Source organism: Podarcis erhardii, assembly GCF_964252035.2.
Source record: "Podarcis erhardii genome assembly, chromosome: Z".
In the NCBI taxonomy this organism is placed as follows: Eukaryota; Metazoa; Chordata; class Lepidosauria; order Squamata; family Lacertidae; genus Podarcis; species Podarcis erhardii.
Window position 1 is genome coordinate 48,818,198 of NC_138504.1, and position 24,068 is coordinate 48,842,265.

The 24,068-nt window shown below is 45.3% G+C and overlaps 1 protein-coding gene across 1 annotated transcript in view; it reads left to right on the forward strand.

The window, feature by feature from the left end:
• Positions 1–18,142: 18,142 nt before the first annotated feature.
• LOC309333841 (dual specificity testis-specific protein kinase 2-like) overlaps positions 18,143–24,068 on the forward strand; it is a 29,463-nt gene continuing 23,537 nt past the window's right edge. The window contains exons 1-2 of the mRNA XM_081847815.1: positions 18,143–18,263; positions 19,547–19,746. Of these exons, the coding sequence (XP_081703941.1) occupies positions 19,561–19,746 (186 nt within the window). The 5' untranslated portion in view covers positions 18,143–18,263; positions 19,547–19,560. The remainder of the gene's footprint in view (positions 18,264–19,546; positions 19,747–24,068) is intronic.

Genomic DNA, 24,068 nt, shown 5'->3' on the forward strand with positions numbered 1-24,068 from the left:
AATATTTATTTATATCCCGCCCATCTGGCTGGGCTTCCCCAGCCACGCTGGGCGGCTTCCAACAAAATATTAAAATACAGTAATGCATCAAACATTAAAAGCTTCCCTAAACAGGGCTGCCTTCAGATGTCTTCTTGTAGGGCAGGCCACATAACCCACATTTCTAGCCCCTTCCCACCCTACAGAATTTGTCACCCAAGGCAGCTGTCTCACTTTGTCTCATGGAAGGGTCAGCCCTCACTGCAAAACACCAGATCCATGATGTTTAACGTTCAGTCAGTTGTGAGCTGGGATGGTAATGAAAAAACTGAAATCTCAAGAGGATCTGTTTTACAGGATCCAAATTTCTGCACATATTCATTCTCTCTCTCTCTCTCTCTCTCTCTCTCCTCACTTTTTTCTCCTTCCTACACTCTCTGCCCCCATTTTACAGTTGTTATAGAAATAATAGGGGGTTTGGCTTTTGCTCCCCAACTCCCCAAGGGACTGAGTCCCCTAAGTCCATGATCGGTCAGAGATGAATGGATGGAGGCAAGATCCATAGAAAGGAAGGCAGAGTTCCCTCCCCTCCTTACAAGGAGGTAGGAGAGACACAGAACAATGATGCACAAGCCCCTATAAAGACTTGAAATTGCCCACCCTGTAGCCCAAGACCACCCCCCAAAACATAATACATACATCACAGAAGGAGGTGGTCTCCAGTAGAAATTTTAGAGTGTTGCTTCTCTCCTGTCTGCCAGGATACCTGATAATGCCTTATTTGATAGCATTTTCTGGGTAACCTGGCCATTGCTTTGAGATGGTAAATGCTTTAGATTCTGAATCTCTTACACATATTGGTAGTTTGCTCAGCTTAACAGATACTTCCCAGACTGCATTTGAAAAGGGAGGTGTAAGCCCCTACAGTCCAAAGACAACTGGAAAGCTTTCCCCATTTTCTTCCTCCTTGCAGAGAAATATTTGAGGTCAATTTGGGAGAGTCAAAATGTCTTCAGGATTGCTCTCCTTACTATTTCAGACACGTGGTTTAGACACTTATGTATGTGTTTGCCTTGTACATTTATGAACATTTATTCTATATTTGAGACCTTAGAATTCTTATAACACAGATCACTATCCTTTAACTCATAGTCTCTGAGGAACTCCACTTTCTGGTCAGCTTCTGGATCCTGAAAATCACATAGAACTAAAGCTCTTGCAGCTTCACTTCTATGTACATACAGAACAAGGATAACATCTATCCAGGTGAGATGGGAACAGACTCCCCCATTTGTCTCTGTGGCAACGGAGCTCACTCTTTTAAGATACAGATGATATTACAGTAGAACCTCTGCTTACTTCGGGTTGTGAAGGCGGCAAACCTGGAAGTATTTTGTCGGGTTTCTCCACACGCACATGCGCAGAAGCGCTCCATTGTGCCGCACACATGTGCAGAACAGGCACCTCCAATTGCAGAAACCTTGGGATCTGACTGGAGCTCCGGAACGGATCCCACCCGCAACAAGAGGTACCACTGTACCTAGCCCCACTCAACTATAGGGCCACTATCCTAGACAAAGGAAGTGTTCTGACGGGTTTCCTCTTATATACCCTACCCTTGCAGAAACAGGATCAAAGGTTTGGAAGGGATCCAAAAATGTCATCCAGACTGAGTCCTCAAACCTTTTTTGGCATTTGTCTCAGGAGACAATAGAGTGCACCATCCACCTGTCTTATATACTCCACTCTGGATTTGTGTAGAGTTTACTCCCTAGTCTTTTCTTCTGCTGAAGATATCCCACAAGGCAGTGGAGGTATAGAATCAGAGCTTTCCTAGATGGGCTACCTTCCCAGGTGGATGGGCCCCAAGTGCTCCTCTACACCATGTGCAGATACCACCTTCTTGACTGTTGGACCCACTCCTGGTCCTGTCTGCTCAATCCTTCGGAGCCTGTCTTCGCACACAGAGTCCCAAACTCACTGAGGGTTTGTGACCCATTGGCTATACTCACCTGATGCAGCTAACCACTCGAAGCCGTTCTCAGGACTGTGGCTGCTATCACATGCCGGCAGCTTCTAGGAGCCACAGGTGAGAGCTGAGAGCAGGGTGGGGACCAAAGGGGGATGAACTACCTGAGAAGGAGCACAACATGCCCCCCACCAGAGGTACTGCCCCTCCCCAAACACCCAGACACCCAGCCCCAAACCAATACCAGTACTTTTCAAGGGAAGTAGGAAGTAGGGACGCAGGTGGCACTGTGTGTTAAACCACAGAGCCTAGGACTTGCCGATCAGAAGGCCGGTGGTTCGAATCCCCGCGACGGGGTGAGCTCCCGTTCGGTCCCTGCTCCGGCCAACCTAGCAGTTCGAAAGCACACAGTGCAAGTAGATAAATAGGTACCGCTCCGGTGGGAAGGTAATCGGCATTTCCATGCGCTGCTCTGGTTTGCCAGAAGCGGCTTAGTCATGCTGGCCACATGACCCGGAAGCTGTAGCCGGCTCCCTTGGCCAGTAAAGCGAGATGAGCGCCGCAACCCCAGAGTCGGCCACGACTGGACCTAATGGTCAGGGGTCCCTTTACCTTTACCTTTAGGAAGTAATTACCTTCATCACCTCATAATGAAAGAAGCAATGAGTTAAAGGTGCTCAGGGGCTTGCACAGGCAGCAGATGACATATCCCAAGGTCCCCTTGCACTCTCAGACACCACGCTGGCAAGCCCTGAAGGCTCACGGTGTTGTTTTTTTTAAAAAAATAATATTAAAGTTTTAAAAGTTACAGAAAGAAAAAGTAAAAATACCACATTAAACAAAAACAAAACACCACATCACAATATGAAAAAACAGAGAAATAAAATCCATTAAACAGAAACGAAAAAGCAAAGAAAAATACAGCAAATCTTCTCATTACTTATCTTTCATTAGCTTATTTCCTTGACCTCCTCATACCTCCCTTTTTTGTATTCTAGATCAATTATCCATTTCAGCAAATCCTTTCCCTCTTAAAATTTTAGTCCTGTAATTTGTCTTAATATAATGTAACTTTACTTTTCCTCCTTTTACCAATTAACAGTCAGTTATTCCCAAATCCTTTATATCATTCCTGCTAAAATCATATAATATTATTCCAACATCCTTCTAACAATTATTAATTTTACAATGTTTCTGTAAATAATCTTTAAATTTCTTCCAATCTTCCTCCACCGGGCTCACGGTGTCTTTAGCTCCTCACTGAGTTAGTCTTTCCCTCTATATCTGTGAGGGGGCATCAGAGAGCAGGGCCCATGGCCAGCTGCCCACAGTCTTATATCCCTTCCCCAGTATTCCCTCCCTCCCTGACTGCTGCTCAACCAGACTGGACCTAACAGTCCCTGGCATGGGCTTCCTGGGAGAGCCTCTGTCGGACTGCGTTTGCTTTTCTCGTAAGCCTCAATGGAACAAAAAATGCATGTATTTGGGATGACAGGCCACACAGTCAGGGAGAATACGACAGCCCTCAGCTGTGGGCTCCTTTTTCATGCAGCTGCTTCAAACTGCTGGAGAGGCAAGTTTCAAACTGAAATTCAAAATAGTGTTGTCTCTTCAACATGTAATGAGAGAGATGGGATGTTTTATAGTGGGAAACCCTGGAAACACTGTATTTGCCCACCTGGTCTGTTTTGGGCTACAACTCCCATAAGGCCTTGCTTCATACAGCCATGCTGGGTAGGGCTGGTGGGAGTTCTAGTACTAAATATCTAGAGGGTGCCTGGTCAGGAAAGGCTGCTCTCTGGGAAGCAGTCATATATACCAGAGGTGAATGGCCTGGGGCCTTTCAGATGTTGCTGGACACCACCTTCCACCATCTCTGCCCAGTGGCCATGCTGGTTGGGGCTGACAGCAGCTGGAGTCTAATGATCTCTGAAGGGCCACAGGTTAGCCATGCCCGCCTTACCAATTGATGTTCAGAGATAGACTGTCTTTGGACATGCAGGTTCCATCCTCAGCTAGGAAGATATGAGGATAAGAACTTTCTCTCATTATTGCTCTGTAGCCTCTGATATTCAGAGGCAAATTGGAATATGGAGGCTGGTGCAACAAGCCTTAATGCACAGCCATGTCAAGGTCAAATGTCCTCCAAGCAACCTCTGGCAAAGGTCTGAACTTGATCGCTATAAAACAGCCTTAAAGTTAATTATTTCCCCCCACTTCATGCACTGAAGTAGCTTGAAGAGGTGGACAGCGACATTCTGGAAAGCCAACTCGTAATTGCAGAGTTGAGTTTCCACTTGAAGGGCTAAAAATAGTCTTAATAATCAATTTGGGGACAGGAGATCTCAGAGAATTGGATTCTTGCACAAGAAAAGGTCAGTTCCAGGTTGGGAGAGAGAAAGTTCAATGTGCATTCAATGAATGTTATTCAGTGTACTGTAGATAACATTCAGGATCCTCAAGCTCCCCCATCGAGAGAAAACAGCAGGAGAATTTAATGCTCCAAAGCACACTGGAATTCATATGGTAACTATTGTTGTTGTTGTATCTTTAATACTGAGAAACTGAGAATACTGAGAAACAAGACATGGGTTCAAATTCCTGCTCAACCCATCGCCATCTCCCAGCCCCTCTATCCCACTCTACCTTGCAGTACTGCTGTGTGAATAAAATGGGGTGGGGGCACCACAAACATCACTGGAGAACATAAATATAATGAATACAAGGAAATAAATGTTCATGCGTCTGACAGATGGATGCTGCTTTTTAGCGGTTTTCCTCAGCATGGATTAATCACACCTGAATGCCAGAAAAGCGGCTTCCACTGTTGGATACAGGCAGCCAACAATGCAATTTTTCGGTATTTCTTTAAAAGTGCACGCAAGGATAAATTTGAAAATTTCAGGCTCCAGCTGATTAACCGGGTAGGGTTGTGTTTTAGTTTCTTTATTATTTTAAGCATTTTGTTGCCAATGGGCGAGTATAACAGGCATGTAAAAACCACCGTCTAACGAATTATCTCTTGTAATCTACTAAAAACCAACAAGAAAACACTTGTATGGCGATTTTGATGTCACGTGCACACTGATTTCTATGCAATTGGGAGACACGTTTATACTGAAGACAGAATACCGCTGAACTTGGAGGCTCCATGTAAGCGTTATTCTTCGCAACCCACTGAAAGTTTTCGCGTAGCGCTCCGCGGCAGTCAAAGAGCGCGTCGGATGCAATCCATTCTCCGCTGCTTGTGAAGTGCCCGAGGACACCGAACTCTTGTTTGTCCAGAGGGCGGCGCTGAACCCGAATGCCTCGCCTTTCTCCCCCAGACTTGGGCTGCCGGGAGCTAAACGCGGCGGCGGAGCGCGCCTTGGAGAGCTCATCGGAAGCCGGCGCCCGCTGTGCATTTACGCACGGCGCGCCTCCGCTTCGCCGGAAAGAGGCAGCGCTTCAGCCGGCAAGAGGAGAAGAAGGCAGCAAGGCGCCTTACAGCAGAAGCTGAGCGCGCCTCGGGGGCCCCAGCAGGTGAGTGCGCACCTCCTCGGGCCCATTAGCCCTTTCTGGCCAGCGCGTAAAGTTCTTTCTCCTCCAAGGCGTAGAAGGAGACGACCCAAACTGGTGACTTGTCCTACAGACAGGAGAAGAACTGTTTCATCTGAGCCCCGAGACCCGTTTGGTGGAGCAGGTGAAGAAATCCCCTAAATCGATTTCCTCCGAGCGCGGGTAAAGCGCCTTCTATTCCCTCGGTGGATTATACTAATCTTATCGTCTAGGTTTAGGGAGGAAGGGCAGAGAACGATGGGTGAGCCCCGGTGCTTGTCTAGCCATGAGCTGGGAGGGCAGAGGCGAAGGAAGGCTCCTGGGCATGTTCAGCGCAACTGACCGATCCGCCTTTGCAGACCCCAGCAGTGATGGGTTTGAGCGCGCTTTCTCTCTCTCTCCGCCTCATTACAGATTTTTCTCTCCTATCCAGAAGGGTTTTATTAAGGTAGAAAAAGTCCCGACGTTTGAAAACAAAAATCCAGTTTCGTTAATGTTATTGCTTAATGTATATAAATCCTGCCTTTCTCCCAAACTGGGATACCAGATGGCGTACAACATTTAGGAACATTATTATAAAATACAAGAAAAATGAGTTGGTTGTTAAAACTCAGCCATTAAAATTTATACAAAATGCAGTTAAAATGCAACAATATGGGATAAAGAGTATACGTCTTCATGCTTTTTATTTTATGCAGTGTACATACTTACATTTGCAGCCTACTTATATTTCTATTCTTCTAACACCCATTCATCAGTTAATGCTCATGAAAGTGCACAGTCAGGAGAGCAGTGACTTCTGTCCCAGAGGGTTCGCATTTGCAAGCTTAAGTTGCGGGAAGGAATAGTTTGAATGTTTGGAGACACTTCTTAATAGTAAGAGGCTGTCTGTCAAATGTGCTCCTTGGGATGCCAAACTACCCACCCTCGCCCCCACCATGTAACCAGCATCACAAATGCCAGTTGGAGAAAAGCCTCTATAGCTCTGCGGTTCACAGTTGAAAGACGCTATTGCCCGATCCCTTATGAAGAGAGAGTTTGCCCACTTAGGAGTTCGTGTGCCTGAAAATTTACCACACTACTTACTGGTTTGTCCAATCCATGAGGAATTAAGAACAGCCTTGTTCAAAGATTTAAATCTCCCAGTTGGGAGATTGATTTGGTATCAAATTAACTTTTTATTAGGGGACAGGACCCCCTACACCTCTGAAAATGCGACTTATTCTGCCTTTAGAGCAGCAATTTGAAGGAGAAAAGTTTGTGGGGATGATAAGCTAAACTCTTCAGGGCAGCGAACTCCTATCTAACAGGATGCCTGGTTTTAATCATTATTTTAACTGTGTTCCGTTTTATGCATTTTGATTTGTAATGGTTTTCGCTACACAAACACTTGTAATTTGTAATGGTAATAGCGGTCTGACAAATGGAAGCAGGGATGTGAAATAGCTGGGCAAGAATAGGTGGGCCGGATGAAAGGGTTGCCACCCAACGCGCCACCTCTACCTACTGTTAACTAGACCCTAGGGAGGTGTTACAGCAACAAGTTGGCATGACTTTTACCCCTCCTGCTGCCCTCCCCTGCCTCAGTTGTCTTCCGCTGTGTTGAATGATGGATTGTAAGCTCCTTGGGGCAGAGACTCTCCTTTTGCACTTCTTGCAGAGTGCCATGCCACATCCACAGCACTATACAAATACGGTTGTGCTTCGTTTTGCTTGCTTTGGAATTCCGGTATATCTGCATAAAATGCAATCAGGTGATTTATTCTTCGTGGCTTCTGCTGTTTTTTTGGTACAAATGCTAAATATAATCCAACCTATATTTGCTGCTGCTGCTGCTGCTTTTTTTGGGCAAATGTCACAGAGGTGGGGCCGGGCATTTGGCAAAAATGCTTCTGGCCTGGGGCAGGATTCAGTTTTCACTGGCTGCTAAGCTTCCTCCTGGCCTGCCAGCGGCCTGTTCAGTTTCGCTGCGGCAACTGGAGGAGAGCTTGACGTGTAAATCACATCTAGGGATGGATGGATGCCCTTGTGACTTGACCACTCCCTGTGCTGGGAAATGAGAAAGGAGTTTACTTCTAATGCAGCCTTCCTCAGCCTGGTGCCCCCCAGATGTTTAGGGAATACAAATTCCAGAAGCTGTAGACAGAGTGGATCCAAATCTAAGGTGCCAGTGTGGTGTAGTGGTTAGAGCTTTGGATTGGGATGTGGGAGACCATGATTTGAATCCCCACTTGGCTAAGGAGTTTACCAGGTAGCCTCTCAGCCCAACCCAGGGGTCAGCAAACTTTTCCAGCAGGGGGCCAGTCCACTGTCCCTCAGACCTTGTGGAGGGCCAGACTATATGGGGGGGGGGGAATGAATGAATTTCTGTGCTCCACAAATAACCCAGAGATGCATTTTAAATAAAAGGACACATTCTACTCATGTAAAAACACGCTGATTCCCGGACCATCTGCAGGCCAGATTTAGAAGGTGATTGGGCTGGATCAGGCCCCGGGGCCTTAGTTTACCTACCCATGGCTTAACCCACCTCACAAGGTTGTGGGGATTAAATGAGGTAGGGAGAACCATGAGCTCCTTGGAGAAAAGGTGGGCTTTAAATGCAACAAATAAATACAAATAAATACAAATGAACAATGAAACTCCGGACTGGAACCTCAAGGACTTTGAACGGGATGTGGAGCCTCATATTGCTACAGAAGGGAGGGGCAGCATCAACCCTCAAAATTGTCTGGCAGTGTGAATCCTGGCCTTTTGCTGGGTTAACAGAGCAGGACCCCAGGCTCTCCAGCCCAGACTGTGGAAAGCTCAGGACAGTGGGTTCACCCTCCAGGGGTCTCCAAAGCCCCAGCCATGACTGAGGGCAAGTTGCTTCCCCCTGGGTCACATGGCTTGGCTTCCTTGTGTGAGTTATTATCTGTAGCTATGTTATTTGCACCACATGTCCATTGTGGCATATGTGTGAATACACACACACGGATCTGGATTGTGATGACTAGTAGTTAGACATCTCTGCCTGTCAGTCAGTAGTGTGAACTACCATAGATGATCTCTGGGCTGCTGCCTTAGGACTGAACAGTAGCAGCCCTGGCGTGAATATATACTGTTTCCTAGCAACCAGACACAACCTCCTGTGCTGATTCCAGAAAGCGTTGGAAACATTTTGGATCTTTCCTTAAAAACAGAAAAGAAAAGCTGTCCCTCAGGTAATTCTATGTGCTTTCTCATAGTGCAAGGAGGGAGGAGGGAAAGACGCAATGTGCAATGATGAGTCTCCCACCGGCTGTTTTTGCAAAGAGGTGTGGTAGCTCGAATTTCACCCGGTGATCTGTGTGCTAATGGAGTTGGCACCCAGCTTCTGCTGTGGATGGACTTTTCCCAGGCAGATCCTCCTCTGCGGGTCTCTTAGGTCCTACACAAGGTGTTTTTTCCTTTTGAATGTGATTTGCAGGGTGCGAATTTGTGCATGCCTACTCAGCAGACATGGGAACAGACTGAGTAAGACTACAGTGATACCTTCAGTTACAGACGCTTCAGATTACAGACTCTACTAACCCAGAAATAGTACCTCGGGTTAAGAACTTTGTTTCAGGATAAGAACAGAAATCGTGCGGTGACGGCAGAAGGCCCCATTAGCTAAAGTGGTACCTCAGGTTAAGAACGGACCTCCAGAACGAATTAAGTTCTTAACCCGAGGTATCACTGTGTTCTATTAATTTTGATGATCGCGTTACTGAACTTTGTTTGATTGGGTATGATTTTGCTTTTACAGTGGTACCTCGGGTTACAGACGCTTCAGGTTACAGACTCTGCTAACCCAGAAATAGTACCTCAGGTTAAGAACTTTGCTTCAGGATGAGAACAGAAATAACATGGCGGCGGCAGCGGGAGGCCCCATTAGCTAAAGTGGTACCTCAGGTTAAGAACAGTTTCAGGTTAAGAACAAACCTCCGAAATGAATTAAGCTCTTAACCCGAGGTACCACTGCATTATGACTGAAGTGCCAGATATGGAAATTGAAATAGCTGTAAGAATAATTGCATGAATAATTGTACAGAGTCTGTCACAAGGAAAATGGAAAGTCTGTGGCGGCTATGAATTTAGAAAATGTGCATGCCTTGGCTCCTTTCAGGAGGAGGAGAATCCATAATGCATTCATGGGGGGGGGGGCGGTGGAGAAGAGAAAGCATTGATGCCTTTCCCCCTGGCCACAAGCTTCTAACTCAGCCCAACAAGATCAATTAGTCTTTGCCAACATGCTTCCAAATTTTTTCTGTGTTAACGCTTTTTACCCAGACATTTCAACACGACTTCTGTTTCTTCTTTAGCAAGGCTGAGAGGCTAAAAAGTGTTTCATCCTCATCATTCTTTCTCCATACTGCTTTCTTTACCAACCTTTGTTGTCTTCCAGATACTTTGGACTACAACTTGTATCAGCACAGCCCTATCTGTGGTATAGGGATTGGTGGGAGTTATACTCAAAAACATCTGGATTCAGTCTATAGAAGCAGAGGCTGCCTTATGCTAGAGTTTGGGTGTTGTCTGCTTTGACTGCCAGCAGCGGCTTTCCAGGCTCTCAGGCAGAGAGAGAGAAAAGCCACCTCCATCAGCTCCCTGAGGTTATTTGCACTGGGCATGCCAGGATTTGAACCTGAGACCTTCTGCCTGCAAAGCAGGGGCGTTATGCCACTGAGCTCTCCCTCAGAGGCACATGGAGATTCTTGAACTTGGGTAGGCAACCTAAGGCCCGGGAAAGAGGATTTCATTTGATTCACATTTATAGGTGAACTTGGCTAATTGCCACTTTTTGAAACAACATAAGAGCTGAAAAACCACCACCACCAAATACTCACATGTCTCTGAGTTTTGCGATGCTGTTCTCCAACCAAGTTAATCAGGTGTACAAAAGGCATACTACAGGGGTTAAGTGCAACATGCAAAATGCATTATATTAGGGGAAATCGTTTTGTCAATATATTAGGAGAATTTCTGGTGTTGATTCTGCATCCAAGTCTTTAGTTTACCTGGTCAAAAAAACCCCCCACTATCAGAACAATATAAATTCCAGGCTCTTAGCTAATTCTGCTAAGAGAAAACAAACCAAGGGCCAGTTTTTTCTTTATGCGTATTTGGACCCAGAGGGGGAAAAGACTGATGCTAATCAAACTGCCTCTGTATTCATTATATATTATGCATCCCTCTGTGCCACTGCATCGCTGGATGTTGATTGCATCTGTCTTTTGATGGATAGGCAACCTAAGGCATAAGGGGCCGGATCTAACCCAATCGCCTTCTCAATCCGGCCTGTGGACAGTCTGGAAATCAGTGTGTTGTAACATGAGTAGAATGTGTTCTTTTATTTAAAATGCATTTCTGGGTTATTTGTGGGGCATAGGAATTTGTTCACCCCCCAAAAAAATATAGTCCGGCCCACCACATGGTCTGAGGGACAGTGGACTGGTCCCCTGCTGAAAAAGGTTGCTGACCCCTGGGTAAGATAGCCCTATACCCCTGAGAGTCATTCGGAGGCCACAATTCGCCTCCCAGAGCTACAGTTCCTATAGCGGTGTAACAATCCGTCTCCTCAGGGAACTTTTGGAAATGTAGCTCATAGTGGGGGGGGGGGGGATAGTGCCTATCAATACCCCTATCAAACTATAGCTCCCAGAATTCTTTGGGGGGAAAGCTGTGGCTGTTTAAAATGGTGCTGTACTTCTTCAAATGTGTGATGTGAACCGGGTCTCTTAAAGAGTTTACCGCATAGAAACAGCTAGCCAGCAGGCGATGCAATAGGAAATTCTTGCTAGGTTGCATGATAAGGCCTTGGAGACTGACCCCCCCACCCCCAATCCATCCAAACTATTTAGGTTGAAAATACAAAGGCCCCATTTCATAGCTAGTGACTCTTTTGAAAGACTGCGGAGCCATCCAGCTCTCCTCCCAGAGGCCAGCCATCAAGCTGGTTGTTCCCAGCCAAGTTTCCCTCCTTCTCTACGCTCCCTGTCCCCTGAGCCTGGGCGTCTGTGTCTGAAGAGAAGACAAAAGCGCCTCTCTGCTTGTCATAAGAATGGGGTTCCTGCTTGGGCACAGTGGTGTGAATGGCTTGTCTCTAGCGCCTGGGGAAGGGGCATGATGCAAGATCACTTCTACACAAAAGGCTCTTTGAGGGAAGGAGGCTGGGCCAGCAGGAGATTGATCTTGAGAAAAGCCATGCACTTGAGGAAATACAGTAGATGTTTCCCATAGAATGTCAAATGCCAAGGTAGGGGGTGTGACGGGGGTGTGACGGCGCAATGGCCCTTTCCCCCCTGGCGCCATTGGACCAGGTCCTCTCACTTAAAAATAGAGTGTGCACTCAACTCCAATCCCACAAATTCCCACAGACTATCTCAGATTATCTTGTGGGGGACTTGCGTGAGGTAAAACTTAATAATTAGGAGTCTCAGGCAGGATTTGTTCTAATAAACAATAATGGTTTTATTTAACAAGGAAGTTTATGACACAAGTAGATAACACTTAGGATACTTAAGTTTACAATGTTATTTCACTTCAAGGTTTTCTCAGTTGTTTCACACTTAATACTTTGGTTCTTAACAAGGTGGTACTTTTTGTCGGTTGCACACCCCTTTGACAACCCTACTCCTGAGGTACTCCAAGTAATAGACCCAAGGTTTCTATTACTTGGAGTAAATAAATAAGGTTTCTATTACTTGGAGTAAATAAATAAATAAATGTGGGAAATTGTTGGCTTGGCAATTGAAAAAGAGACAGAAGCAAAGTACTATTACAAACATTGTATCTGATGGAAAATCTATGGAAAACCCTGCAGATATAAGAAAATGTTTTCAGAAATACTTTAAACAGCTGTATAAAAAAGGTAAAGAAGATAAGGATAAAATTGAGCAATTTCTTGCGGCGAATGAAATGCAGAAAATTCCTGAGGATAAAAGGTTCCTACTAAATGGCATGATTACGAGACAGGAGGTTGAGATGGCAATAAATAAGATGCAGTTAGGCAAAGCCCCGGGACCGGATGGTCTTTCTGCAAAATATTATAAAATATTGAAAGATTGGCTAATTCAACCGTTGGCAGATGTGTGTAATAAGATTCTAAGAGGAGACAAAGCTCCCGAAACCTGGAAAGATGCATTTATCACTCTAATTCCAAAAACAGATCAAGATAGATCCGATGTAAAAAATTATAGACCAATCTCATTACTTAATGTGGACTATAAAATCTTCGCAAACATTTTGGCCAATAGATTAAAAAAGGTTCTATCAAATTATATACATAAGGACCAGGCCGGATTTCTGCCTGGGAGACATATGAAAGATAACATAAGAAATATAATTGATATAATAGAAAGGTTGGAAGCGAAAAGAAATTGTAAAGCAATGTTAATGTTTATTGATGCTGAAAAGGCCTTTGATAATGTTTCTTGGTTATTTATGATGAAAAATCTAGAAAGAATTGAGGTTGGCCAGGAATTTTTAAATGGTATTAATACGATCTATTTTGAACAAAAAGCAAAAATCATAGTTAATAATGTGGTCTCAGAGGAAATCAGAATTGAGAAAGGAACCAGGCAAGGGTGCCCGCTTTCCCCTCTGCTATTTATTTCTGTTCTGGAGGTTTTGTTAAACACGTTGAGGAAAGAGGAGGAGCTTCTTCAGAGCTTGCAGGGCAGCAGCTGAAGAAGGAGCAAAAAGGGTTTTCTTGTGTGTGTGTTTCTTTGTGGCTGATTAGCTGCTCTCCCTGTGCAAAGGTCAGAGGGGGCAGGGTTTCTGTTGAGGCAGGTGATTAGCTGTGGGAGGAGCTTATCAGAGCTTGCAGGGCAGCGCGCACAGTTTGATCCATCTTTTAGATTTAGGGGAGCTAGTCTCAAATGTTTGTTGGGGGAGACCTAGTTTTTTTTTTGGGGGGGGGAGTTATTTGTCCTGTCTGCACGCTTCTTATGATGGAGGACCGCTGTAGCCACCCCCAACGACACGTTCTCAAGATGGAGAGTATCTGAGTATCTGAGTATCTGAAGAAGTGTGCATGCACACGAAAGCTCATACCAAGAACTGACTTAGTTGGTCTTTAAGGTGCTACTGGAAGGAATTTGTTTTGTTTCAAGATGGAGAGTGAGGGAACAGCTGCAGTTCCTGCACAATGTTTGTCATCTTGCCAAAGGTTGCAGGCAGCTTTACCTGCAGCAATTGCATGTTGATTGCCCTCTTAAAAGACAAAGTCCAGCAACTGGAGGAACGTGTGGCTACGCTCCAAAGAATTAGAGAGCTGGAGCTCTTCTTGGAAGCAACAGAGCACACCGTCTCCACCAAGGAGGAGACAGGGGATTCCCCTGAGAAGGAGGCTAGTTCACCAACACAGGAGCCAGATATATGGAGAAACGTGACTCAAAGAAGTAGGAAGCCCAGGGTTCGCTCTGATTGTTTAGAAATACACAATCGCTTTGAGGTCCTCTCCCCTAGCATGGAAGACGAAGAGCAGACTCCATTTGAGGATCTCTCCCTCATTACAGTCGAACAGGTATATGAAGATGAGCAGCAAAGTCAGTCCTCAGGGAATGTGCAGGCGACCTTGGAACGGACAGATCACAGAAGAACCCCGACCAAACCTAAGAGGAGGCGTGTAGTGGTGATAGGGGATTCCCTACTGAGGGGAACAGAAGCAGTGATCTGTGGGCCTGACAAGATGTCTCGGGAAGTGTGCTGTCTCCCCGGGGCTAAGATCCAAGATGTAACTGAACGACTGCAAGGAATCATAAAACCCACTGACAAATACCCCTTCCTCTTCGTTCATGTGGGAACCAATGACACTGCAAGCAATAGCCTCCAGAAGATCAAAAGAGACTTTGAGGCTCTGGGCAGGAAATTGAAGCAATTAAATGCACAAATTGTCATCTCATCTGTCCTCCCAGTTGAACGACGTGGCCCAGGGAGAGAGGGAAAAATAGTGGAAGTGAACAGCTGGCTTCGCAAATGGTGTAAACAGGAACGGTTTGGATTCTTAGATCACGGACTGCAGTTTCTTGAAGATGGACTTCTGGCAAGCGATGGGCTGCACCTCACAACGGTTGGGAGGAATGTTTTTGCCAAAAATCTCAGAAACCTCATCAGGAGGGCTTTAAACTGACTAATGTGGGGGAGGGAGACAGTGCTCCTGAAGGTAGGAGTCTATCAATTGATGAAGATGATCATCTAAATGTCATAGACCAAATGGAGCAAACAGCACACAGATATTCTTGTAAAGAAGCTGGTAAAATACGGTCTTGACTATGCTACCACTCAGTGGATTTGTAACTGGCTGACCGACCGAACCCAAAGGGTGCTCATCAATGGTTCCTCTTCATCCTGGAGAAGAGTGACTAGTGCGGTGCCACAGGGTTCTGTCTTGGGCCCGGTCTTATTCAACATCTTTATCAACGACTTGGATGATGGACTCAAGGGCATCCTGCTCAAATTTGCAGATGACACCAAACTGGGAGGGGTAGCTAACACCCCAGAGGACAGGATCACACTTCAAAACGACCTTGACAGATTAGAGAACTGGGCCAAAACAAACAAGATGAATTTTAACAGGGAGAAATGTAAAGTATTGCACTTGGGCAAAAAAAAAATGAGAGGCACAAATACAAGATGGGTGACACCTGGCTTGAGAGCAGTACATGTGAAAAGGATCTAGGAGTCTTGGTTGACCACAAACTTGACATGAGCCAACAGTGTGAGGCGGCAGCTAAAAAAGCCAATGCAATTCTGGGCTGCATCAATAGGAGTATAGCACCTAGATCAAGGGAAGTAATAGTGCCACTGTATTCTGCGCTGGTCAGACCTCACCTGGAGTACTGTGTCCAGTTCTGGGCACCACAGTTCAAGAAGGACACTGACAAACTGGAACGTGTCCAGAGGAGGGCAACCAAAATGGTCAAAGGCCTGGAAATGATGCCTTATGAGGAACGGCTAAGGGAGCTGGGCATGTTTAGCCTGGAGAAGAGGAGGTTAAGGGGTGATATGATAGCCATGTTCAAATATATAAAAGGATGTCACATAGAGGAGGGAGAAAGGTTGTTTTCTGCTGCTCCAGAGAAGCGGACACTGAGCGATGGTTCCAAACTACAAGAAAGAAGATTCCACCTAAACATTAGGAAGAACTTCCTGGCAGTAAGAGCTGTTCGACAGTAGAATTTGCTGCCAAGGAGTGTGGTGGAGTCTCCTTCTTTGGAGGTCTTTAAGCAGAGGCTTGACAACCATATGTCAGGAGTGCTCTGATGGTGTTTCCTGCTTGGCAGGGGGTTGGACTCGATGGCCCTTGTGGTCTCTTCCAACTCTATGATTCTATGATTCTAAAGGCATTGTAGTAGGATCCAAGCAATATAAATTAAAAGCCTTTGCTGATGATTTGGTTTTAACTTTACAAGATCCAGGATTTAAATTAAACAAGAGCAAAACCAAAGTTTTAGAAAAAAACTTAGATAATGAGGAAAGAAAAAACCTTTTTGAAAGGACAGGCCTTGTTTCGGTGAAAAAAGTTAAGTATTTGGGTGTGAATTTATCGGTAAAGAACTTGAATCTTTACAAAGATAACTATGAAAAATTATGGAATGAAATCAAGAGAGATCTTGAGGTATGGTCAAATCTAAAACTCTCATTGATGGGCCGAATATCGGTGGTTAAGATGAATGTATTGCCGAAGATGTTGTTCTTATTTCAAGTTTTACCAGTCATTGATAATGTCAAATGTTTTAAAGAATGGCAGAAGGTATTGTCTAAATTTATCTGGCAGGGGGGAAAAACCTAGAATTAAATATAAATTACTTACAGATATAAAAGAAAGAGGGGACTTTTCCCTGACAGATTTGAAGATATACTTTGAAGCTGCTGCATTCTGCTGGATCAAGGATTGGATTCAATTAGAGAATGATGATATGTTAGACTTGGAGGGACTGGATAATCCATTTGGATGGCATGCATATCTATGGTATGACAAGGTAAAGGCCCACAGGGGTTTTAAGAACCATGTAATTAGAAAGGCATTATACAATGTATGGACTAGATACAAAGATCTCTTAGTAAGAAAAACACCAAAATGGATTTCACCAATGGAAGCACAGGCTCAAAAAAAGTTAAATATGGAAAACAAATGGTTGAGGTATTCAGATTTGTTGTTAGAGAATCAGGAAGGTTTTAAATTAAAACTATTTGAACAAATTAAAGATAAAGTAAATTGGTTGCAATATTATCAAATTAACGAATTATATAAGATGGATAAGAGAAATGGTTTTGCAACAGAAAAAACCAAATTGGAAACAGAGTTGTTAGATACTAATGATAAGAATATGTCTAAAATGTACAGTTTGTTGTTGGAGTGGCATACAAAGGATGAACAAGTTAAATCGGTCATGATTGATTGGGCAAGGGATGTGGGACATAATATAATGATGGAGGACTGGGAGAGGCTATGGAGGAAAGGGGTTAAGTTCACTGCATGTATGATGTTAAAGGAAAACATTATGAAGATGATGTATAGATGGTACTTGACCCCTGTAAAATTAGCAAAGATTTATCACAAAAGTGATAATCTTTGTTGGAAATGTAAAGAAAAAGAAGGTACTTTTTTCCATATGTGGTGGACTTGTCCCAAGGTGAAAGACTTCTGGGAGAAGATTTATAATGAACTGAAAAAAATGTTGAAATATACATTTATTAAGAAACCAGAGGCCTTTCTCCTTGGAATAACAGGTGTAGAATTGCCCAAGAAAGATGTTAAATTATTTCTGTATGCCACAATGGCCGCTCGAATATTACTTGCAAAAAATTGGAAAACACAAGAACTAGCAACAGTGGAAGGTTGGCAGATGAATATGATGGACTTTTCGGAGCTAGCTGACCTGACTGGAAGAATCCGCGACCAGAAAGAAGAGGAGCTTCAAGAGGACTGGAGGAAATTCAAGGACTATTTGAACAAATATTGTAATATAAAAAATTAGAAATTACTTGAAAGAAACAAATAGGCCTAGGACAAATTAAGTTATAATTAAATAAATGGGATTCAGAATGTCAAGAAAAGTGAATAAGATGACTATAATTGGAAATTGTTTTAGTTTAATAATGATATTGGAAAGCTGTTACTTTTAAATTACAAGGAAACTCAGAAGGGAGGGATTTGGGGAAGTCAATCAAGATGTTTAAAAAGTTGGATTTGTGAAGAATTAAGTTCGTTATTATTGTCTATTTGTTTATTGTTCCCCCCTTCCCCCCTCCTTTTTTTTCCTTTTCTCTCTCTCTCTCTCTTTTCTTTCTTTCTCTCTCTCTTCTTCTCTTTTTCCTTTTCTGTTTTTGTGTATTAATCTGCTTTGTGGTTTGTGTTATTATGGTGGAAAAATCTAATAAAAATGTATTAAAAAAATAAAATAAAAACAAGTAATAGACCCAAGGTTTCACTGGTTTGGGAGTCTTCTCTTACTAGAAGAATCTCTCCCCTCCTGACTGGAATGACACCTAAATAGACTGTCTCTTTACAGCTTCTACTTCTCCTGTCTCAACCTCAGCCTCCCAGTTAATTCCTGGCCTATTTCTCTCACAGGACACCCCACACTGTCCTTCACATTAAGCTCAGAGACTCCTTTCTGTAGCTTGTGATATTTTCCTCAGAGTAGATGTTTCTACCCAGAACCAGCTCTCACTCCCTATCACTACAATGCACTCTCCGTGGGACTGCCCTTGAAGACAACTTGGAAACTTAACTTGGTCCATAATGCAGCTGCCATATTGCTGGGTGGGCTTCTGTTTAGATTTCATATAACCCCTTTTTTTAAAAAGCCGCACCAGCAGCCAGTTTGTTTCTGGGCCCAATCAAAGGTGTTCACTTAGTGTTTAAAATCCTAAATGACTTGGGCCCCAAATATCTGAAAGCCTACCTCCTTCGCTGCAGAACCTTTTGGGTGCTAAGATTGGTAGTTCTTCTGCCCTCAGAGATTCAGAGTGGCAGTGACCCAGGAGAAGGCCTTCTCTGTGGTGGCCCCAGTTGTGGAACTCCCTCCCTACAGAGACACGCTCGGCACCTTCATTACATAGCTTTTGGCAAATGCTGAAGATGTGCCTCTGTACCCTGGCCGTTGATGCTTGAGGTACATATTTTTAAAACTTACAACTTGCGGTTGTAAGCTGCTTAAATCTGTTTCCAATACTGTGTTTTTTAACATTGTAACCTGTCCCGGGATCTTAGGATGAAGGGCAGGTGATTAGTAATAATAATGATTCAGACCACTACCCTGGGTTATTCTGATCAGTAATGGTGGAAGAGCTGACCCATTGCCACTGCTCATCTTCCCAGGTAGCGCTCCAGGGAAGAAGGGAGCTGGCTGTGGCTCTGGGCACCCAGAAGGGCCCACAAGAACGCTCCAAAATGTTCTAGAACCATCTTGAATGTTCTGGAACAGTTTTGCAGCCTGCAGGGCTCTCCTGGCAGACGTGCACCACTTTCTGGAGTAGATGAACCAAGAGAGAAGTAGTTTTCTTGAAGTTTGAAGGCCTTTGGGCATGGGTGGGGAGATCTCAGTGGCAGAATCTGGCCATTCACTAGCCCTGATCTGTGTTCTCTCTTCCAGTGCTTAAGCCTGGCTGGGGTGCATCCTTGCACTCTGGTCATGCTGTTTGCTTTTCTGGATGGTGAAAGGAGACATTTCCTGTGCAGGGTGACGTATCCTTGAAGCTTGTGCAGAAGCTCCTGACTTTTGCTGGAATGTAGCATGTTGTAGAAAGGTGAAAGGCACATCCATTGCTCCACCTGCTTTTGGTTCTGACCCTGCCTGTCACTGGCATATGGCCCATCAGAAGCTTGTTCATGGGGGAATGTGGCCCTCGGGCAGCATAATTCCCCACCTTGGGACATAGGAAGCTGTCAGTCGGCTGGCGAGGAGGGCTAAAAGCTCTGTCCCCTGGAAGGGATCTGCTGGTTTGCAAAGCAGGCACGAAAACAGCCAGCCTTGCAGGGCTTCTTCACCCATTTGGCAGAGCCGGCAATGAAACCTGTTCATTCCCTCTCCCTCCTCTTTGCAGCACCTGTCTCTGAGATGTGTGAAATGGGGCTGGTCTCTCCTGAGCCCTCCAGCCTGACACCATACTATGGGGAGATGCCGGACGCTTATTGTCAGGACGACCGCTGGCAGAGATTGCGCACGGCTGTCAGGAAGCTGGAATTCTGGGAGAACTTTGAGGCGGAATTGATTGGCAGCGGCTTCTTCTCCAAAGTGTTCAAGGTATGACTGAAGCAAAATGCAGCCTTTGCAATGCTTTGACACTGGCTTAAGCTTTTAGTGCAGATTCACCCTCAGGAGTGCAGGACACTTGCAACCCTTTGCACCTGCCTGCCTGCCTGCCTGCCTGTGCTGCCTCTTCAGTACAGCTGCCCTGTCAGAGAAGGGAGAGTGTTACTCTGGCAGCCTTTTTTGTGCTGCTGTAAAACAGAAACCTGTTGCAGCCTGGAAAGGGCAGGTAAGGCTGTACTGTGGTGGTGGTGTGGAGCATCTGTTTTGTGTGCCAGGGGTGTCTATGTATCTATGTCAGGGGTCAGCAGACTTACTGCGCCTCAGGCTGGTGTCTCCATCTCTGATCGCGCGGTGGGCCAGAGGGTGGAGGAACTTGTGCCCATACGCGTGTGCATACTCTATTTCTGGCGCACTTCCGGGTTGGAGGAGCACTGGAAATAGCTTGTGCACATGCTTCCTACGACCTGGATCTGCACTGGAAAAAACACCTGCGTATGCGCAAATAACGCTTGCGCACGTGCACAAGCTATTTCCGGTGCTCCTCTGATCCAGAAATGGGCAGCCGTGCAGCGCAGCACTGGTAGGAGCGGGCAGCAGGCGGCAGGGGTCGCCACAGGCCAGATAAATGAGTCCCTCGGGCCTTATCCAGTCCACGGGCCTTAGTTTGGGGACCTCTGGTCTATGTGGTGTGGTCCCAGGTTTAATTCCCTGCATCTCCCTGTAAGGCTGAGAGAGAGACCCCCTGCCGGTGAGAGGACACAGCAGTGAACAAGACAGTCTGGTGGCCTGACACGGATAACACAGCTTCTTGTGTTCCTAGAATGGGGTAGGCAACCTAAGGCCCAGGGGCCCGGATGCGGCCCAATCGCTTTCTCAATCCGGCCCGCGGACGGTCCGGGATGGCGGTTTTTTACATGAGTAGAATGTGTGCTTTTATTTAAAATGCACCTCTGGGTTATTTGTGTGGCATAGGAATTCATTCCTCTTCTTTTTTCAAAATATAGTCCGCCCCCCCCCCAAAGGTCTGAGGGACAGTGGACCGGCCCCCTGCTGAAAAAGTTTGCTGACCCCTGTCCTAGACCTTTGCTCAAGCCTCTGTGCATTAAACCCACAACTTAACAGTGGTCAAAGAAGCTCAGCCGGGTTTCCTGAGAAAAGGCACAGTGCAGTGTTTCATACAAGGAAGGTCAGCTGTAAAAATTGCCAGTCTCCTGCCAACCTTCCTGATGCAAGCAGATTTGGAAGCATAGGACATTCTCTCCATCCCAGGCCACCCCCTTCCCTGGCAACTGGCAACCATGAGCTGGTTCCCAATCTGTCATCCCCACCTACTCACTGCAGCCTCCTGACTCTCTTGTTCCTCCCACTCTTGCAAATTGTTGTTGTGATAGTTACTATCTCCTTCCCCCTTCCTACACACACACACACACACACACACACACACACACACAATTTTCTTGCAGCATTTCTTTCTCTCTCTCTCTCCTTTCTTGGCTCTCTGTAGAATCCCAGCAGCCAGCAAAGCTGGAGACATCTCACTGTAGAATGAAACCGTTTTAGATAACATGAAGGATTCCCAGGGATCCACTATGAAGCCTTTGTTTAGAATAGAGGGGGGGGGGGCGTCTCTCGTTGGACATAGGTGAAATTGTGTTTTCTCATGCTGAGGGCATCGTCCTTCTAGTTTTATAATGCCCAGTGATGAAATAGCATTTGGTGTTTGGGTTTGTATAGCATCAAGGAGAGCTCGATCCCTGGGGGTTAATCCATTGGTTCCTAAACTCTTTTGGGCTACTGCCCCCTTGGTTCCATAAACTCACCCGATAAAAAGCATTGGTCAGAACAACACTGTAAAATTCAGAAATAGACTGGAAAGAGAAGCTGCTGAATTACAACTTATCACCAAACTTAAAACCATAAGGAACCTGGTCTGAACAAAGACCTTGGATTCTTATCTCATTATACATGACAAAGCCATTTTTCACCTTTTCACCCCTTGCTTTTTCCTGTAAGACCTATTGTAGTCGTTCAACAGGCTCATCTCAGCTATCTGCCAATCACCCATTCCCACCACCCTTCTGAGTAATACCCCTCCCCACCTTCTCACTATATAGAAGGGTCTGGAAACTTCTGTTTCAGTGTATCTGAAGAAGTGTGCATGCACATGAAAGCTCATACCAAGAACTGACTTAGTTGGTCTTTAAGGTGCTACTGGAAGGAATTTGTTTTGTTTTGACTATGGCAGACCAACACGGCTACCTATCTGTAACTGTAAAATTTGAAACAGTAACATGCTCGTGTATTCAAAATCCAATTAAAACTTAAGTTTAGCTAACAAAACTGATTAACTTGATCCAGCGACACCAGCTTCTCAGAGTCTGATAGTTACTTAGCAAGAGTCTTATTCCCCACCCCTGAAGTAAGGGTTGTACCCCTCATTCTCAGCCTCCCTCGTCCACTTGTGTGGAGTCTCTCCTTAATGGGAGGCGGTGGTGGGGAAGCGCTCAGCTATTTATTTATTTGTAGGAGTTTCTAAATTGCTCAACACATAACAAATATCACAAACAGATCCAGTCAAACAGACCCAGTTGAAAGTGCTTCACTTATATCAGGCACGTCCAACAGGTAGATGGTGATCTACCGGTAGATCACTGGACGTCTGTGGTAGATCACTGGCTCCCCCCGAAAAAGCTTAACAACTTTGACCTGAACCCAAAAAAGGGGGTAGATCACTGCCAGTTTTTAACTCTGTGAGTAGATTGCGGCCTCTTGGGAGTTGGACACCTGACTTATATTATATCACTAAGATAATATCTTCACAATAGCCCTGCCCTGGTAGATCAGCCTGAAGCTGGTCTAAAGTAAAAAGGACAAGAATTTCCCTCCAGCCTCCCAGTGAGTTTGTGGTGGAGGTGAGGTGGTTGTGTTGTGTTTCTGAATGTTTTATTGAATTTATAGTAAGATGTCATTGACCAAGGACACGGCCAAATAATGGTATCATTGAGTACAGTACCAAGGCTTCAGCTATCCACGGCAGAGCATGCGTGGTGGAGGTCGGACATTAACGTCACTTCTGTTTATGTTGTTGCACCACCTCCCCCAGTTTCTGCTCATAAAGCCCTCATCCGAGCACAGTACGTAGACACTTGACAGGTGGTTATAGCAGGTCTTTAAATGCCAAATACTTGGTGCAATATGCCACTGACCCCGCTATTCCGCCAGCCTGGTTAAAGCATCAGCCTTGTTTTGAGCTGGCTGCCTCTTCCTCTGAGAGCTGTGAGTGTGTAAATCCCTTTTATTCTTCACTAAAAACAACTGCTGAGCCACAGTGCTGCTGGGCTGGTTAATAGCCAAAGCAAATGAGAGGTTTTTGATAGTTGTTTACTCAGTTACAAAGCAAACTAAGTCTCCTAAGATGTTTGCCAATTCCTTGCAATTGCCTGGAGCCTGCAGCTCTCTATTTTAAGGCTGGCTGGTCTTTTACACCCAGATGTTCCAGGGGAAAACCTGAAGATCTTGAAGATGCAAACTGCTGCTCCCGAATACACAGAATTCCAAGGAGATATCGTATGAGTTTTATTTGATAGATTGATTATATTTGTGGATGGGTAAATATTATATATATATTTCCCCCCACTAGTTGTGAGGAGGTGTGTGTGAATCTGAACTTAGGATATGGTTTATATCTGTAGATCATGGCATAAGTATAAGATTGACATAGCTCTAATGTGGCATGAGACCCATCATGATGAGCTTTGGTGACCCTGGAACAAGCCAGATTCCGACCGCCTGCTGAAATATGCATTTGGATATGCATTTGGGCATATCCAGAGTTCACCCATAAAAAGGTAAAGGTAAAAGACCCCTGACAGTTAAGTACAGTTGTGGCCGACTCCAGGGTTGTGGCGCTCATCTCGCTTTAATGGCCGAGGGAGCCGGCATACAGCTTCTGGGTCATGTGGCCAGCATGACTAAGCCGCTTCTGGCGAACCAGAGCAGCGCACGGAAACGGCATTTACCTTCCCGCCGGAGTGGTACCTATTTATCTACTTGTACTTTTTGGCGTGCTTTCGAACTGCTAGGTTGGCAGGAGCAGGGACCGAGGAATGGGAGGTCACCCCCATCTTGGGGATTTGAACCTCTGACCTTCTGATTGGCAAGCCCAAGAGGCTCAGTGGTTTAGACCACAGCACTTCCCGTGTGGCTAAGTGCAGGATATTCAACTCCTCGGTAGGCTCTATTTGCATAATGGTGAGGTGATTTGAAGGCAGATAGCAGACAGGGATGCCTAGTTACAGGTAGGTAGCCGTGTT